This window comes from Perognathus longimembris, chromosome 17, assembly GCF_023159225.1.
Source record: "Perognathus longimembris pacificus isolate PPM17 chromosome 17, ASM2315922v1, whole genome shotgun sequence".
NCBI lineage: Eukaryota > Metazoa > Chordata > Mammalia > Rodentia > Heteromyidae > Perognathus > Perognathus longimembris.
Window position 1 is genome coordinate 55944070 of NC_063177.1, and position 17388 is coordinate 55961457.

At 51.9% G+C, this 17388-nt stretch overlaps 1 protein-coding gene across 2 annotated transcripts in view; it reads left to right on the forward strand.

Annotated features, from left to right (window-relative positions):
* Aspscr1 (ASPSCR1 tether for SLC2A4, UBX domain containing) overlaps positions 1-17388 on the forward strand; it is a 45672-nt gene that overhangs the window by 9940 nt on the left and 18344 nt on the right. For both annotated transcript variants that reach the window (XM_048365007.1, XM_048365008.1), the window contains exons 5-7: positions 10427-10484; positions 12081-12154; positions 12599-13028. In XM_048365007.1, the coding sequence (XP_048220964.1) occupies positions 10427-10484; positions 12081-12154; positions 12599-13028 (562 nt within the window). The remainder of the gene's footprint in view (positions 1-10426; positions 10485-12080; positions 12155-12598; positions 13029-17388) is intronic.

Genomic DNA, 17388 nt, shown 5'->3' on the forward strand with positions numbered 1-17388 from the left:
ATTATCATTGTCATTAGTGTGGTGTTAGGGACTGAATTCACTGCCTTGCACTTGCTAGGCAGGTGCTCTGCCACTTGAAACACACTTCCAGTCCCTTTTTCTATGGTTTTTCATTTTTTCTTTGTCATCCTTGGGGCTTGAACTCAGGGCCTGAGCATTGGCCCTGAGCTTCATTTACTCAAGGCTAGCACTCTACCACTTGAGCCACAGTGCCACTTCCAGCTCTTTCTGTGTATGTGGTGCTGAGGAATAGAACCCGGGGCTTTGTGCACCCTAGGGAAGCACTCTGCCGCCAAGCCACCTTCCCAGCTATTTCCGGGGTTGGGCCTTGCTCTTGTCTGGGCCAGTCTGGACTGTGGTCCTCCTGCACATGCTTCCCCTCGGTGCCCTGCATGCTCCACTGCACTGTGTGAGCCAGAGTCTCAAAACCTCCATTTTGCCTTTGTTTCAACCTGGCCTGAACTACATTCTCCTCACCCTGACACCATATTTACCTCTACTTCCCAAGTAGCTAGGATTACAGGCTTGTGCCTCTGTGCCTAGCCTTTTTAACTTCTTTTTTGTGTGAGGGGGGCAGGGGGGACCTTGAACTCAGGGTCTGGGCACTGTCCCTGAGCTCTTTTTTGCTCAAGGGTAGTACTCTACCACTTTAAGCCAAAGTTCCACTTCTGGCATTTGGAGGTAAGAATCTCATGAGCTTTTTTGTCAGGGCTGGCTTCGAACAGTCATTCTCAGATCTCAGCCTCCTGAGTAGCTAGGATTACAGGTGTGGGCCACCAGTGCCTGGCATGCCTTTTCAACATTTTTTTGCCAGTCCTGGGGCTTGAACTCAGAGCCTGGGCACTGTCCCTAAGCTGCTTTTGCTCAAGGCCAGCACTCTACCACTTGAGCCACAGTGCCATTTCCATTTCTTTCTGTTTCTTTGGTGCTGAGGAATGGAACCCAGGGCTTCATGTATACAAGGCAAGCACTCTTGCCACTAGGCCATATTCCCAGCCCCAACTTTGGCCTTTTCTGTGTATGTGGTACTGAGGGATGGAACCCAGGGCTGCATGCATGCGAGGCAAGCACACTCCACCACTAAGCCACATTCCCAGCCCACCTTTTCAACTGTTGAAAATGGCAGTCAACACAATGGAAGGCAGAGTACTTGTTGTGTGGCTGAGGTGAGTTGTTTGCTCCCTCTGTTCCTCTGTAGCTGCTTCTGTAGCATGGTTGGTATCAGATGAGCTAATGTGCCTGGGCACAGAGAAAAACAGGTTGACACAGTGGTTTGAGTGTGTAAGAAGATTGTGTCTCACAGACAGGGCAAATATCACCGTAGGAAACTCTACTCGGAGCTATCAGGAGTGCCTATCCCCAAGTGGCACTTGTGGAAGAGGGTGCACGGTCTGCTGGTTAGGAGTTAGTGGCCTCCAAACCATCAGTCTCAGTGGTGGTGGGGCTCGAAGAATGATGGAGAGTCTGGTGGGAATGAGTGGCGGCTGAGTGTCAGCAGCTCAGGGAGAGGGTGAAGTTGTGTGGGGGAGTGCTGTCCCTGTCCTCACAGGGCTGAGGAGGTGGAGGCTAGGCCAGTCAGATGTGGTGCTCACTGAGAAGCCCCTGGGCACGCTCATTTGGAGGTGGCAGGGCATGGCCACTGCAGGTCACTGCCGTCCTCCTCAAGTCATGCGCTGCACCCTCTGAGGGAGGAGCCCTGCTAGAGGGTGGAGGGTGTGGTGACTTGGGGTCAACTGGGTTGTTCAGTCCCACAGCCCATAATGCCAGGTCATTGACAAGCAGGCCTTACGTTTTTTGACCAAGATCCTGTGGCTGTAGCAGAGAACTTACCAGAACAGAAGGCCTGAGGTTCCCAACTCAGAAGCTTGTGGTTACAGCATAAAACTTTTTTTTTTGTTTATTAATTGAACACAAATTTTTTTACAAGGTGTTGTGCAAAAAGGGTACAGTTACATAGTAGGGCAGTGTGTACATTTCTTCTGATATCTTACGCCCTGTTTTTCTATCCCTTCTCTAGGTCAGGTAGACATATATGCAATATACAATGTGTCAAGAACATATGCAGTATTCACAGACTTGACAGACTTGGTCTCTACTGTCTCTCCATCTCCCTTTGTTAACAGTCATATATCAGGGAGATCATGCCCCTTTGTTTTCTGTGTTCTAGGCTTGTCTCGCTCAACATTATTTGTTCGAGTTCTGACCATTTCCCTGCGAATAACAATACTTCACCATTCCTAATCGCTATGTAGTATTCCATTGTGTATAAGTACCATATTTTTTGGATCCATTCATCTGTGGAGGGGCATCTGGGTTGTTTCCATATTTTGGCTATTGTGAATTGTGCCGCGATAAACATGGAAGTACAAATGTCTTTTTGATATCTTGGGTTTTGCTGTTTAGGATAGATGCCTAGGAGTGGTATGGCTGGGTCATAGGGTAGGTCTATATTGAGCTTTTTGAGAAACCTCCATACTGTTCTCCAAAGTGGATGAACTAATTTGCACTCCCACCAACAATGGAGAAGGGTTCCTCTTTCCCCGCACCCCCTCCAGCATTTGTTGTTTCCTGAGTTCAGAGTATAGGCCATTCTCACTGGGGTGAGGTGGTATCTCAGGGTTGTTTTTATTTGCATTTCCTTTACTACCAGGGATGTTGAGCATTTCCTCATGTGTTTCTTTGCCATTTTTATATCTTCTCTTGTGAAGTCTCTCTTTAGCTCTTTTGCCCATTTCCTAATAGGTTTATTGGGCTTGGAGGGGCTTAGTTTTTTGAGTTCTCTGTAGATGACCGATATCAGGCCTTTGTCTGTTGCTGTGGTGGTAAATATCCTTTCCCATATCGTTGGCTGTCTTTCTATTTTGGTGGCTATGTACTTAGCTGTGCAGAAACTTTTTAATTTGTAGTAGTCCCATTTGTCGAGTCTTTCCCCTATTTGTTGTGCCCCTGGGACTCTATTCAGGAAGTTCCTTCCTGTGCCTATAAGTTCTAGTGTCTTTCCTACTCTGTCCTTCAGTGGTTTCAAGGATTCAGGTCTGATATTGAGGTCCTTGATCCATTTTGAGTTGATCTTGGTGCATGGTGATAGGCTTGGGTCTACTTTGAGTTTTCTGCATATGGCTGCCCAGTTCTCCCAGCACCAGTAGTTGAAGAGGCTATGTTTATTCCATTGTATGTCTTTAGCTCCTTTGTCAAATATCAGTTGGCTGTAAGAGTGCGGCTTTATTTCTGGGTCTTCAATTCTAATCCATACAGCATAAAACTTTTAACAGAAAGAAAAAAGGGGGGGGAGAGAGAGAGAGAGAGAGAGAGAGAGAGAGAGAGAGAGAGAGAGAGAGAGAGAGAGAACAAAACAAAACACCTGTAACAGAAAGTGAGGTTTTTTTTGTTTTTTGTTTTTGCTGGTCCTGGGCTTGGACTCAGGGCTGGAGCACTGGTTCCTGGCTTGAAAGTGAGGTTTTTAGCTCAGAGAGTTCTGTTAGGCCCCCGTCAGTGGGTCATAGTCTCTCATCATGGGATGCCATTGTGGAATGCAGGACATGGGGACAGATGATTCCACAGACTCCTAGGGAAGAGCAGGCCAGGACCCCTGGAGCTGGTGGAGTGGTACCTTCAAAATCCTACTTGTTCTGGAATTCTCGATCTTGCCAGGGTGTCATGGAACAGTGAGGATAGGACACAGGTGCACCTGAAAGAGGAAGATCCCATTTGCCCTGCATACCTCTCTAGGAAGGAGGACACCAAAGACCCTGCTGGGACAGGAGGGCATATTCCCACAGGGCAAGAGGTGGGCACAGATAAAACTGAACAAATAGTGTTAGAGGTGTGGCTCAGGTCGTAAAGCCCTGGCCAGTGAACAAAAGCAAGCATCAGATCCTCAGTTTGAATCCCGGTCAAGTTGGGAAATACGTGAGCCCCAGGAAGCGCCATCCAGGCCGGTGCCCCTGGTTGAGGTAGTATCCAGATGTTTGGACGGAGGGCTACATTTCCTTTGTGATCATCTCAGTCATAATGTCTGGAAACAAAGACCTATGAAGTGGCCTGAGTGTCCTAGGGCAGCCTCTAAGCTTAGAGGGGCTGCGGGTGCCAAGAGAATCTGGGGACAGTGTTGGTGTCAGCATAGCCCCTTAGTCCGTGGGACGCCTGCGAGGTCCAGGTGAAGACGTGGTACAGGAGAGCATGCGGGTGCTTTTCCAGCAGCAGTGTGCCTGGAGTGGAGGTCCTGGGAGCCCCAGCCAGCCCCTGGGTCTGGGTGACACTTGGCATGTGTGATGATGGAGAGTGTGGGATAGTGGGGTACAGATATTTCTCCTTTTTATTCATTTGTATATTGTTTTGGTGCCAGTCATGGGAGACTTGAACTCAAGGCCTGGGTGCTGTCCCTGAACTTCATTTTGCTCAAGGCTAGCGTTTTACCTCTTGAGCCACAATGCCAACTCCCGGCCTTTTTAGTAGTTCATTGGTGGTAAGATTTCACAGACTTTTCTGCCAGGGCTGGCTTCGAACTGCAATCCTTAGATCTCAGCCTCCTGAGTAGCTAAGATTACAGACAGGTGCCACCAGCGCCCACTTTTCCCTTTTTCTTCTGCCTCTTCCTATGTCACACATCTCATCGTAAAGATCCTCAGTGTTTCTGCCTGTGGATTCAATGGACCTTGCCATTGTTCGTACCCGACCAGCAGGGCAGACCTGACTAATGCGGCAGTGTAACCAGCATGGCTGCACCAACCAGAAAGGGCTCCTTGGTGCCGCTGCTCAGGTAGTGCTGGAGCAGGCTTTTCAGCCTGTCACCAGCTTGAGGATAAGTTCAGAGGCAGAATTGCTGGGCCAACAGATAGGCGTAAGTTTTAGGCCCAAAAGTTTAGACCCAGGCTTTGTTTTGGAAGCTGGCACCCTCTTCCTGTGAAGTGGGTTGGAGGCCCTGGGGTGGGCATGGGTCCACAGAAGGTTCCAGTGATGGAGAGGCACAGGGGGTAGCAGGAAGTTGAGTCTCCCTGTTGAGACATTGGCAGTCCCAGAAGATTTACGTTCTATATTCAGAATAGCTCCTGTGTGGCCCAGGCTTAGGGAATTCCCAATCTCAGCCCACGGGGACCAACAGAGAGCTGGTTACTCCTGTTGCTTTCTCGAATATGGGAGACAGGACCCCGTGAGTGTTGTGACTGAGCTGTCCCCAGGTTGGGGACTGCAGGCTTGCAACCATGGTCGGTGAGCCCTGTGAGGGCGGTGAGGTCTGCTCTGCTCAGGGTCCCTGGGCAATTGTGCAGTGGCTGTGGCTCAGCCCTGACTCCAGCGTTGGGCTCGGCACTGCCGCTGGGAGTGCCACACAAGCTGCAGGTGCCCACAATGTGCCACTTCTAAAGACCACGTTTTCCCTTTACCGGGTCGAAATAATCATTCTGAAACGTTTAACTCAGTGCATCGAAAGTATTATCCTTTGCACATGTAATCAGAAAAATCGGGTTATTTATTTTGGTGTGAAGTTTTTTTTGTTGTTGTTGGTCGTGAGGCTTGAACTCAGGGTCCTCGCTATCACTTAGAGCCACAGCCCCACTTTCTGGTGGGAAGGTTTTGAAATCCAGCATTGTCCACTACTCAGTTCTGCTTCTGGCTGATTACTGTGAGGCCAGTCCTGGTCTCCTGGGGAATAGCTGTTCCTCCTGGCTGCCCCCATCTGCCTGGCCTGGGCCTGCACTTACTTTGCCTTAGGATGGTAAGACGAGTGCCACTTCAGTGGTTAGGTTAAGATACTGAGGGAAGTGAAGATGTTACCAATTTGAAGGCCCCCTGGGCCGCGCATATGGAGATAAGGAGTAGGTGGAGAAAGAGAGCCAGGGTCTTTGTGGATGGTAGGCATTACCAGGCCTGCTTCCTGAAAGAAGTCCTCCTGGAGGCCACTGTGCCTCTCACTCACATGGGTGCAGGCTCAGGGGGGCCAATCTAGCAGGCTGCATCCGGCTGTCCCCTAGGAAAGTGCTGGAGGTGTCAGGTAAGATGGAGACTTGATGGACTATGTGATCCTGGGCAGAGGAAGAGACCTGCAGGCGGTGGCAGACTCTGAAGCTACTGGTGGGAGGAAGTGCAGCTTGGGTTCAAAGCAATGCCTAACCCCTCATGCCTAGCCAGAGTCTGCCCACTGTAGACACTCCAGACTTTAGGTAGCCTCTGCCTTTTTCTGCTCCATTATGGCCCTGCCCACCCCCAGCTGATCTCTGAAGTTGGTTTGGGAACTGAAGGATTTTTGTTTTGTTTTGTTTTGTTGTCAGTGTCAAAAGTTTGTGAACTTGACATAGAAGGGACTCATTCTCAGAGGTACTGTGTGTGAGTACCTGGCCATCCCAGGTGCTCACTGTCCCTGAGTGTGGTCCCTTCCTGTCTGCCTCCAGTGGGACCTCAGCCCTTCCTGTACTGCTTTGACATTTGTGAGTAGGAGCTGTGACTGTTGGGAAGGCCAGGTCTTCCAGTGAGGATTTTGTCACAGTTTGAGAACCCAGCTTGTGCCTACATTCAAGGCATTTCATGTGCCACTGAGCAGCTGATTCTGCTCCTGTCCAGCTGGTTGGGTGGGGACGGGGGATTCCTCCGATTCTCCTTGCCTTGGCCTCTCAGGACCTGGCCTGGCCCCTAGGAGGCAGGTGCTGTACCCTGCCTGCAGTCACAGCTCTGGTGGTTTCTGCTGGGCTGCCTTGGCATATAATTCTCACATGGAAGCACAGTAGAGCCAGACTTGTTTTTTGGCAGCACTGGCGTTTGTTCCAGCCTTGGCTTGGTCAGGCCCAGAGAGGTAATGTAACACAAAGAACTACAGACAGACAGCCCCTTGTCCCCAGTGCACAGTGTGATCATGGGAGCTGGGCCCTAGTGGGGCAGACCACCTGCTTGTTCAGTGGCGGACGAGGCACGCACCTACAGCCAGCCTCAGTGGCATCTACGCCCTGCTTGGTTGTCCATACTGGCCAGCCGGGGGAGGAGGCGAACCCTCTGTTGTGACTAGTCTGTGTTATTTTGTTTTTGCACTACTGGGGTTGAGCTCAGACTTGTGTAGGTGCTCTACTGCTCAGGCATGCCTTCAGCCCGTTTGTGGTATTTTTTTTTCTTTTTTCTTTTTCCCCCCAGTTCTGGGGTGGGGACTCAGGGCCTGAGCATTGTCTCTGGCTTCTTTTTGCTCAAGGCTAGCACTCTGCCACTTGAGCTACAGCGCCACTTTCAGCTTTTTCTGTTAACACAAGCCACTCTACTGGTAAGCCACATTCCCAGCCCATGTGGTATTTACTTTTTAGTTAGGGCCTTGGTTCCTTCCTGAGCACATCCCTGGACTGTGATCTGCCTGTTTTAGGATGACAATTTCTAGGATGACAGGCCCATGCCACTACAGCCAACTTCTTTTTATTGAGATAGTCTCATAGACTTTTTTTTTTCAGGCTGGCCTTGAACTGTGTTCCTTCCATTCTCAGCCTTCCAAGTAGTTAGGATTACAGGCTTGAGCTGCCAGTTCCTGGCTGATCTTGCATTTCTGCCCTGCAGAGTGTGGTGTCTGGCAGCTTGACCTGGCCTGGAGGGCAGGGCAGGTCCCTGGCACCAGAGGCACAGACATTTGGAAGTTGTAGGGTCTGTGTGGACGTGATGTCGCCCTGCTGGTGTGTGAGGGGACGTCTCCATGCCTGCCATGCGGACACAGAGTTCTTGCTCGGCTGGGTGGCAAAAGGTCTGGAAGCTATTTCAGTTGCTCCTCCCTCGGCCTGTGGCCATTCCTCTCAGACCCAGCCTGTACACACGCACGAGGGAATCCAGCCCGTCTGCCGCTCCTCTGGAGAAGCTGCACATCAAAGCCAGGCCGCTGTTTGATGTCGTGTGCTGGGCTCTGTCCCTGTTTGTGATTTGTGTTCCATGGGGCCCCAGGGAAGGGCTTTGTGAAGGGGGTGGCGGCCATACTTGGCCAGCTGGCCGTGCTTAGTGGGCAGTCGTGGATGGGTAGCCTGGCCTGCTGTGCTATGATAAGCCAGCTCCTTCTTGAAGCAGGTCTCAGCTGAGAGCCAAGGAGGTTTGGGTATGTGGCTCACATGGTAGCATGATTGCCTTATAACCATGAAGTCCTGAGTACAAAACTTAGTACTACAAAAAAAAAGTGTTTAATATTCCAGGTGGTAGAATACCCTGAGTGCAAATCCCAGTACTGCCAAGCCAGTGCTTATTCAGTGAAGTAAAGGAATTAAGTGGTAAAATATGCAGCTTTTGGGCTGGGAATATGGCCTAATGGCAGAGTGCTTGCCTTGCATACATGAAGCCCTGGGTTTGATTCCTGAGCACTACATATATAGAAAAGGCCAGAAATGGTGCTATGGCCCAAGAGATAGAGTGCTAGCCTTGAGCAAAAAGAAGCCAGGCACAGTGCTCAGGCCCTGAGTTGAAACCTCAGAACTGGCAAAAACAACAACAATGAATGAAACCTCAGGACTGGCAAAAACAACAACGAAAAAAACCCAGCTTTTACATATTTGAGAAGCAAGACTCAGCATTTCCATCTTCCTTTCTGGCCCTATCTCCCTCTTTCTATGTACTGTCTTTCTGGTCTTTCTGAGCTGAGTTCTCTCTCTCTCTCTCTCTCTCTCTCTCTCTCTCTCTCTCTCTCTCTCTCTCTCTCTCTCTTTCTTTGGTGGCTTCTGAGGGAGAAGCTGCACGAGTCTGGCCTTAGCCCAAGGGCCGTAGGGAATCTCTTTGGGCTAGGTCTCTTTAAGGCAGGATGGATCAAACAATCATTTGCATCTTGTTTCATGGGAAAGGTAGGGAACATCAGACCAGCTTTGAGGGATGGGTTTTGTGTTCATTCTGAGACCTCTGGGGCTGTGCCCTCCAGGCAAGGCCTCTGCAGGCCGGTTAGGTAGGCAGTACACAGCCCCAGCAAGCCCTCAGGAATGGGGAGCACACAGAGCAAAGCCGAGGACTGAAGGAAAATTTGCTGGTGCACCCTTGACCTGGAGACAAGTCACAATGGAGATTAAAAGTGATCTTCACGAGCTTGCCATGTGCACATGTCTGGTAGTTAGACATTCCCAACACGCTGTCCTTGGCCCTCCCAGGCCTGCCCTCTTCAAGCCCAGCTTTGCCTGATGTTTGTGCCTGCTTTTTGATTCCCATCTCGGGTCCTGTTTCTTCCCCTCCCAACTATGTATCTGTTAGGATCATGACAGCCACACAGGCTGCCAGAATCTCAGCCTCCTTTTCTGCTGGACCCTGTCCATGGGCCCAGGTCCTCCGCTTCCTTTCCTGGAAAGGTTGGGCTTTTGTTATTTTGGAGGTGAACTTCACAACGATGTGTTAGAAGATGCAGGAATAAACTTACTTTCAGCTGTCCTGGGCATCAGTGATGGAAATGCTCCGGGGCCAGGAGGGGGCAGCACCCCGTCACCCTGGGGAGGGTCAGTGTGTGTCAGATGTGTGTGAGTCTATGCAGGTCCAGCTCCTGCAGCTGCCATGTGCACAGTGGCCCTGTGTGGAGGAGAGTGCACAGTGGGCTCCGGTACTGGTTCTTAGTAACACCAGGTGGGGGTGCTGGGATGGTGGAGGAGGGGCGTATGCAGAAGGGTGCCTGCAGCATTTTCCATCTGCCTGGTGCTTCCTAGCCATTGTCTGCTCTCCATCTTTGTCCTGTGTCACCCGCGACCAGGTGGTCCAGAGTGCTCTGTGTCCACACGCTGTCCAGGCTGCCAAAGCTGCCTTTTATGTTGGAGTGACGGCACTGCAGGAGCTGGCCCCGCCCTGCCTGGTCCCATGGTTGTCTGGTGATGGTTTGTGAGAGGTGTCATTGTGACTCTCTCCACCCAGGCACCGAGCAGAGGTGTGGCTTGAGGTCACATAGCTAGCATGTAGTTGATTCAGTGATGGGACATGACTCCAGGGCACGGCATAGGTTAGGATCGGAAGCTCCAACCATTCTAGAAGACATTGCCGCTCCCTCAGAGCGCGGAGGGGACAGCCTGTGGTAGTGCTCATGGCTCTGGGGACATAGAAAGAGTCTGCTAAGTAGATTTTTGTCCTGAGTTTGTCCTGGTGGTCTTGGAAGTTAAAGACCCTCCTAATGGCATCCTCAGACAAAAGTCAGGCCCCCACCCACATCCTTAGGACTGGTTGTAGGCACTCCTGCACAGTTGAGCACATTCCTGTTAGCAATGAGCCACATAGCACGGGCAGGGGTGGTGGTGGCTGGGGTTGCTTGTCCCTTGCTAGCTTTGGGGTCCATCCTCAAAGCTGACAGGGGTGGGGGAAATCTCAGGCCATGAGCCAATAACGGAGGCTCTACTTAGCTGTTGGTTGCCTCTTTCTGATGGTTGTGGGGATCTGGGAAGGTGGGGGTCGGCTGGCTGAGGGCTGAGTGTCTGCAGCCCCTGCCGTCTTAACAGTGGGCCTCTGATGCTTTCTTTCCTCTCAGGGAGTGTCTGCAGCAGCCTGGGGAGGCGACCCCCATGTGCGTGTACATGAGAGATGAGGTAGGCGCTGCTCTCCCTGCCCCCATTCGTCACGCTCCAGCCCAGCCCACTTTCCAACCTGGAAACTCGCTGCCTCGCCCGGCCTGCTTCAGAGTCCGGCAGGAGCAACAGCTCCTGAAAGCATGATGTGTTTTATGGAAAGAAAAGCAGAACAGCCAGCTCTGCTGGAACTGGACTACAGCCGCCCGCCCGGGCTGCTCCCAAAACCTCCCTCAGTGTCCTGTTTGTTTTTTCAGCTTCTCTCAAAGCCCAAGAGTCACAAAAGTGGTTTCATTTTAGTAAATATTTGCTTTGCTCGAGTTTTGATCTTTTTCAAAACTGAGTGCGGCATAGCAGAGGCAAAGCCTGGAAGCGAGGCCCTGTCTGTCCACCAGCCCTGCCCACCGTGATGGGGACCTTCCCAGTGCCCGATCCCCTCGTCTCACAGGGCCTTTTTGTTTCTTCCCTGGCCCAGTGCCCTGTCCGGGCCCCAGTGGTGGTGTGTTGTTCCTGAGGGGGCCCCTGGGAAGGCCCTGGTGCACATGAGGTTTCCCGATATCCTCAGTAAGGTCCTCTGACCAGAACTGTGAAGAAGCAGGAGGCCATGTTGGCCAGTTTCCTTCTTGGGAGGAAGTGGATCGCGGGACCTTAGGAACCCAGGCCTAGCTGCCCTGCTTGGCATTTTGTGCTAGTGCTAGTGGATCCAGCCCTAGGAAGACCTGCCAGCTCTGGATGCAGTTTCTGCAGGGCCAGCTTGAACTCAGGGGACATGACCAGCCAGGCCCGAGCCCTCTCTTACCTAACCTGGGCATCAGGAGTGACCCTGATGTGGTCACTGACATGGGAGGACCTAGAAGGAGGAAACATTTCTCTAGGCTTTGCCAGCCCGGAAGACAGCTAAGTCTGGATGGGAAAGAGGAAGTGGTGTGGCTGTGATCAGGCAGGTGCTGACAGAGTACTATTGCCCAGGCTAGGTCGGCAGGGCCTGTGAGGCTGGGCATTCTCATTTGGGCCCCATAGCTCAGCAGGCCGTGAGGCAGACTGATATGTGGAGTCTGGGGCTGTTAAGGGGTCAGGAAGAGATTCGGGGACCCTGTCTCAGCAGCATGCTGTTCCGGAGGGCCCAGCAGCAGTGCCAGCCAGTAGTGCTGTGGGGGCGTGGTGCTTAGGGAACAACCAGATAATGTTTTCAGTGGCATCGGGTCTGCATTCTGTCCACCTTGCCCTAGAGGAGTTTTGCCAAAAAGCGGTCTGTGCATCTCTACTCTCCTGTCCCTGTACAAGTTCCACTGCTCTACACATGTGGCTGTCAGCTCTAGGCAGGTCTTGGCGCTGCAGGGTGGCCCCTGCCCACCTTGGCCTTCCCTCCCTAGCCTGTGCTGGGGTGTCCTAGTTCATAGCTGAGGAGGTCAGGATGGGTTAGAGGGCAGATACTCGGTGGAGCTTCACCTGCAGACCAGACACACTGCTGGTGTCACAGAACATGGACTGTCAGGGGCAAACGGGGGGCATGGTAGGAGACGGTCCATGCCTGGTAGGGGCTTTGTTGACGAGCACTCAAGAGAGGGCCGGTGTGAGGAGGTCCTCAGGCTGGAGGCTCCTTTGCTTTTCTTGCAGGTGACCGGGGGAGCTGCCCTGCAGAGCACAACACTGCAGTCTTTGGGCCTCACAGGTGGCAGCGCCACCCTCAGGTAGGGACAGCACAGCCGGAAGGATGGGAGAGCTGCTTCAGATTTTGAATGTCCCAAAAGAGGGGCTGGACTGTGGCTTAGTGGCGGAGTGCTCGCCTCGCACGCATGAAGCCCTGAGTTCCATTCCTCAGCACCACATATATAAAAAAAGCCGGAAGTGGCGCTGTGGCTCAAGAGGTAGAGTGCTGGCCTTGAGCAAAAAGAAGCCAGGGACAGTGCTCAGGCCCTGAGTCCAAGGCCCAGGACTGGCAAGAAAAAAAGAGGGGGGAGGGGGGGAACAAAATCATGCCCCTGGGTGGTGAGCGACCTCTCCAGGATACAGGAGCCTCAGTGCTCACTCTTTACCCTTTTCTCCATGGTGAGGAGATAGAAGGGGCTCTCAGAGGATGGGACCTTGGAAGTGTGACAGCATGGCTTCTTGGTCTCTTTCTGGCTCTCATTCAGGTTTGTCATGAAGCAGTGTGACTCCCCAAGTAAGCAGGAGCCTGGGCCCGGCAGGAGCAAGACACCCGGAAGCCCGACCTGCTCTGTGTCAGCTGACCAGGCGTCCAGCAGTCCCCTGCTCCCCTTGAGCTCCGGGGAGCTCAGCAAGGGTGACCTGAGTCACCAGGGAGACGCAGGCACCTCAGGGACTGGCCTTGTGGGTGGCCCAAAGCCAGTGGATGCTCAGGCAAAGCAGCGTGCCAAGGAGCCCGCACCTGTCCCCTTCATCCCTTTCTCTGGCGGGGGACAGAGGCTGGGGGGGCCTTCCGGTTCCTCAAGGCCTCTGATGTCACCTTCAGCAAAGTCACCCAAGACCTTCTCCAGCCCCGGAGGCCCTTCCAAGCCAAAGAAGTCAAAGGCTGGCGAGGAGCTCCAGCAGGACCCAGAACCGGTAAGGGCTGGGCTGAGACTTTGGCCAGCCTGGTGCTCACTGACCTCTCCACAGATGTGATTGTGCTCTGTTTTGAGCTTCCTGTTGAAGCACGGAGTCTGGCAGGCTCTGATGAAAGCGTGCTCACATTACCACCCTGGAATGTCCCTACCGTCTCTCTGCCTCTGGGTGTTAAGCCTAGTCTGTCCCACATAGTGACTCGTAGCAGCCAGTGCCTATCCTCAACCTGCTCGGGAGGTTTTGATTGGACTCTTGACACGGAGAGGGTGGCTTTGAGCATTTACTGCCCCTCCCGTGGCAGATGTCTTAGTCCTGAGCTAAGTCACCTGTAGGGCATGCACGAAGATATTACCAGTGGCAGGTTTGCCTACTGGTCCAGACACCCTTATCAAGCCTTGGAAGCCAAATAGAAGGACTTTGGCTCAGCTAGTAGGGACTTCTTTGCCATGGAAATTACTGTTTGCAATAGTTAAACTCAGCTGGGAGGAGAAAGGCTTCCCCAAATCCCCTGTGAAATGACGGCATCAGTGGCCACTTGTCTGGAGTGATATCCGCTATATATGCTGTCTGTGGAATGTCTCAGGCTTTATTGAGTTAGAACTTAACGGATTGCATGTAATACACTGTGGCAGCATACCTGATCAACCAATTTTGCAGACAGCATTTTGTCTTAATTATGTGCGTATGGGGCTTGAACTCCCAGTCCCTTTCTTAGGTTGTTTTTGGTTTTTTTTAACTTAAGGCTGGTGCCCTACCACTTGAGCCACAGCTTCACTTCCAGGTATTTTTTGTTTGGTTGGTTTTTTGCTTTGCTTGTTAATTGGAGATGAGAGTCTCTAGCGTTTCTTGCCTGGGCTGGCTTTGAATCACAGGTCTTAGATCTCAACCTCTGGTTTTTTTTTGCCAGTCCTGGGCCTTGAACTCAGGGCCTGAGCACTGCCCCTGGCTTCTTTTTGCTCAAGGCTAGCACTCTACCCCTTGAGCCACAGTGCCACTTCTGGCCGTTTTCTATATATGTGGTGCTGGGGAATCAAACCTAGGGCTTTATGTATACAAGGCAAGCACTCTTGCCACTAGGCCATATTCCCAGCCCTCAGATCTCAACCTTCTGAGTAGCTAGGATTACAGGCATGAGTCACCAGTGCCCAGCTATGGGTTCCTCTTTGAGCCTCTATTTGGATTGATCATCTGGACTCATTTGTCCCAAGTCTTAAACTTTTCCTGCAGTCTTTGTGATGTTCCTGCAAGGTCACCTCTGCAGAAGGCCACCTCTGAGTGGTGGTGGGGCCCTCTGTACCACATCATATCCACCTCTGAGCGGTAGTGGACCCTCTGTGTTGTATCACATTTGCCTATCTTGGTGATGTGTTATAGGCCATCATCAGTCATTTCTTTTTTTTTTTTTTTTGTTTTTTTTTTTTTTGGCCAGTCCTGGGCCTTGGACTCAGGGCCTGAGCACTGTCCCTGGCTTCTTCCCGCTCAAGGCTAGCACTCTGCCACTTGAGCCACAGCGCCGCTTCTGGCCGTTTTCTGTATATGTGGTGCTGGGGAATCGAACCCAGGGCCTCGTGTATCCGAGGCAGGCACTCTTGCCACTAGTCTATATCCCCAGCCCATCATCAGTCATTTCTCACCTGGGAGGCTGGTGTAGTTTATTGGGATGTCTCTGGGACTCTGCAGGTAAGATTTCAGAGCTTCCACTGGCTTCTTTGGAAAAAATAGTGGTACAGTTGGTATACTCACCTGAAGATGCCTGAGTGTAGCCCAAGTGTAGCCCTCATTTGCCTCATGGGAGTTAAAACTTCATTGCAGCCTCTCCAAAAAGCATCACAGGGTCTGGAATATGCTAGTTCTTCTCCTCCAGGTTGCTTGGGAATCCTGGCTCTGCTCAGTGGGACCGGAAGTCTGCCTGTGGCTCTGGCCTAAGGCAGGGGGGGATCTCTCCTGGCTGAAGTTAGCCCTTGTACCACCAGTCCGGGGAGCAGCTGGGGCCTGTTGCCCTGTGTCTAGTGTCTTAAAGGAGGCAGCTGGTTTGGAGATTGTTGTTTTTTCTCCCCAGTACCAGGGCTTGAACTCAGGGCCTCAAACTTGCTCAGCTTTGTTTTTTTTTCTACTGGCACTTTACCACTTGGGCCATACTGGTCTCTCTTTTGCTTTAGTGGGTCTTGGGGCTTGAACTCAGGGCTTGGGTGCTATCCCTGAGCTCTTTCTGCTCAAGGCTAGCACTCTACCACTTGAGCCATAGCTCTTCTCCCCAGCTTTTTTGTTTGTTTGTTTAGCTTTTTGTGATTAATTGGAGATAATATTCTCATGGCTTGCCTGCCCAGGGCTGGCCTGGTTCAGCTTTTTTGCTGGTTGTTTTGAAGATAGAGTCTCATAGATTTTTTTGCCTGGGCTGGCTTTGAACCATAGTCCTCTATATTCCTCTGTATCTGAGCTTCCTGAGAGAAGCTTGGCTTATATTGATCCACTGGTGCCAGACTTTTTTGTGTGTGTGTGCCAGTCCTGGGGCTTGAACTTAGGGCCTAGGCACTGTCCCTGCATTTTTTTTTTTTTCTTGAGGCTAGTGCGCTATTACTTGAGCTATAGCTCCACTTCTGCCTTTTTTTGGTATTTAATTGGCGATAAGAGTTGCACAGACTTTTTACTGCCGGGACTGGCTCCAAACTTCAGTCCTTGGGTCTCAGTCTCTTGAGTAGCCAGGCTGACAGGCTGTGAGCCACCTGCACCTGGCTTGTTTTGTTTTTTGAGCCAGAGTCTTACTCTGTAGCCTGACCTGGACTTAAACTCATAGTCCTGCCCCCGCTGCTAGAGTACTGGGAAAGAGATTCTTGGTGTGCTACTGGCCTGGCTTGGAGAGCCAGTCCCCATCTCAACACACACCTCCTGCCTTGGTGTTAGAGACAGTGCCCCCGCCCTCAGAGCCGGACCATGGGTCCAGCCCCGATCTCCTGCTGTTCCCTGTGGGTCCGCGAAGCTATGTGAGTAGCATCCATCCCGCTGTATGTCCTACCTTCTCCCTGGCCCTGCTCTTACCTGCCCCTGTGCCCTGCTGGGCACCCACCCTGCATGTGGAACTGGACGCAGCCTGGAGAAGACCCTTTGGCACCCCAGCTTTCAGTGGCGGCCTTGCATTGTGGCTCACTGGCAGGAGGGAGGAGCGGCGAGGGGGCTCACCTGGAGCTGGGAAATAGTCTTTTTCCTGCGGATAACTTGAGGCTCTTGTCACCACACTTGTTTTTGTTTGAGAAGTGAAAAACCACTCCTAGCTTTTCTGACTCTCCTGTAGCAGTTTCTAATTTTCTTCCTAGAGTCCTTTTCTGGTTGTGTGTGACTGCATGTGTCTTCTGAGTGAATACGTGTGTGTACGCATGTACAAATGTGGAGCCTTGGGTGACTGAAAAACTATTAAGTAGTTGTACAAAGAGGTTCCAGTTCTACAAGTCAGGTTATGAGTACAATGCATCCTCATCACTATTACTCCTCCTGTCATTCTCCCCCTCCTGTTCCTATTGTCAAGTTACGTAGCTCAGGTTTTACAAAGTGTACATTGACTTTAATAACTGCATCCGCTCACCCTTCCTACCTGCATTCATGTATTTCCTTCCTAAGCACCCTCCCTCCCAAATAAAAACTCCCATGTTTCTGCTTCCTAGCGGGAATAAATAGTTCTTTAGGTAATGTGGATTGGCAGATTGGGGGGTGATGGTGGTGATTTTTTTTCTTTTTGCAGTGCTAGGCTGAGCCATACCACGGCCCTGCATGTATTAATAGGATAGCATACATTGGCGGTGCACAGGAACTGAGTTGCTGGGCATCTGGGCTCTTCTCACAGGGTGATGGCTGTCTGGTAGCAGTTGGGAGAGGAGGGCTAGGATGGTATGGCCCTGCTAGTAGGAGAGCATGACACTTTGTAGGGGTGCCAGGAGTCTAGCCTGTTAGGAAGGTGGAATTTGCTCCGGGGTGCATGTTAGGAGAATAGGTAGTAGCTGCTGCTGCTTACCCCCTGGGGGACCATGGGGACCCATGGGGACCGGCTGGGATAACCTATTCCCTTGGCATTTGCATACGGAGCCCCAGAAGATCCAGGGTTATAAACAGGATTCATGGTGTCAAGAGCCTGTCACATACACCAGCCTGGCCTGGCCTCTGATGGGCTTGGTATGGCGTGGGGCGAAGTGAGGAACAGGCGGAGCTGCTTGTCCTGCGCTGGGCTCCTCTGCGGCTGACCCGTCCCCTCCACCGCCTCCACCCACGCAATGACATTGCCCAGTGCCAGGTGCCCCCCCCCTTTTTTTTAACGATCAGTTTTAGTATTTGACAGCAAAACTGGTAGGCAAGCATGAAGATTTGCTGGTAC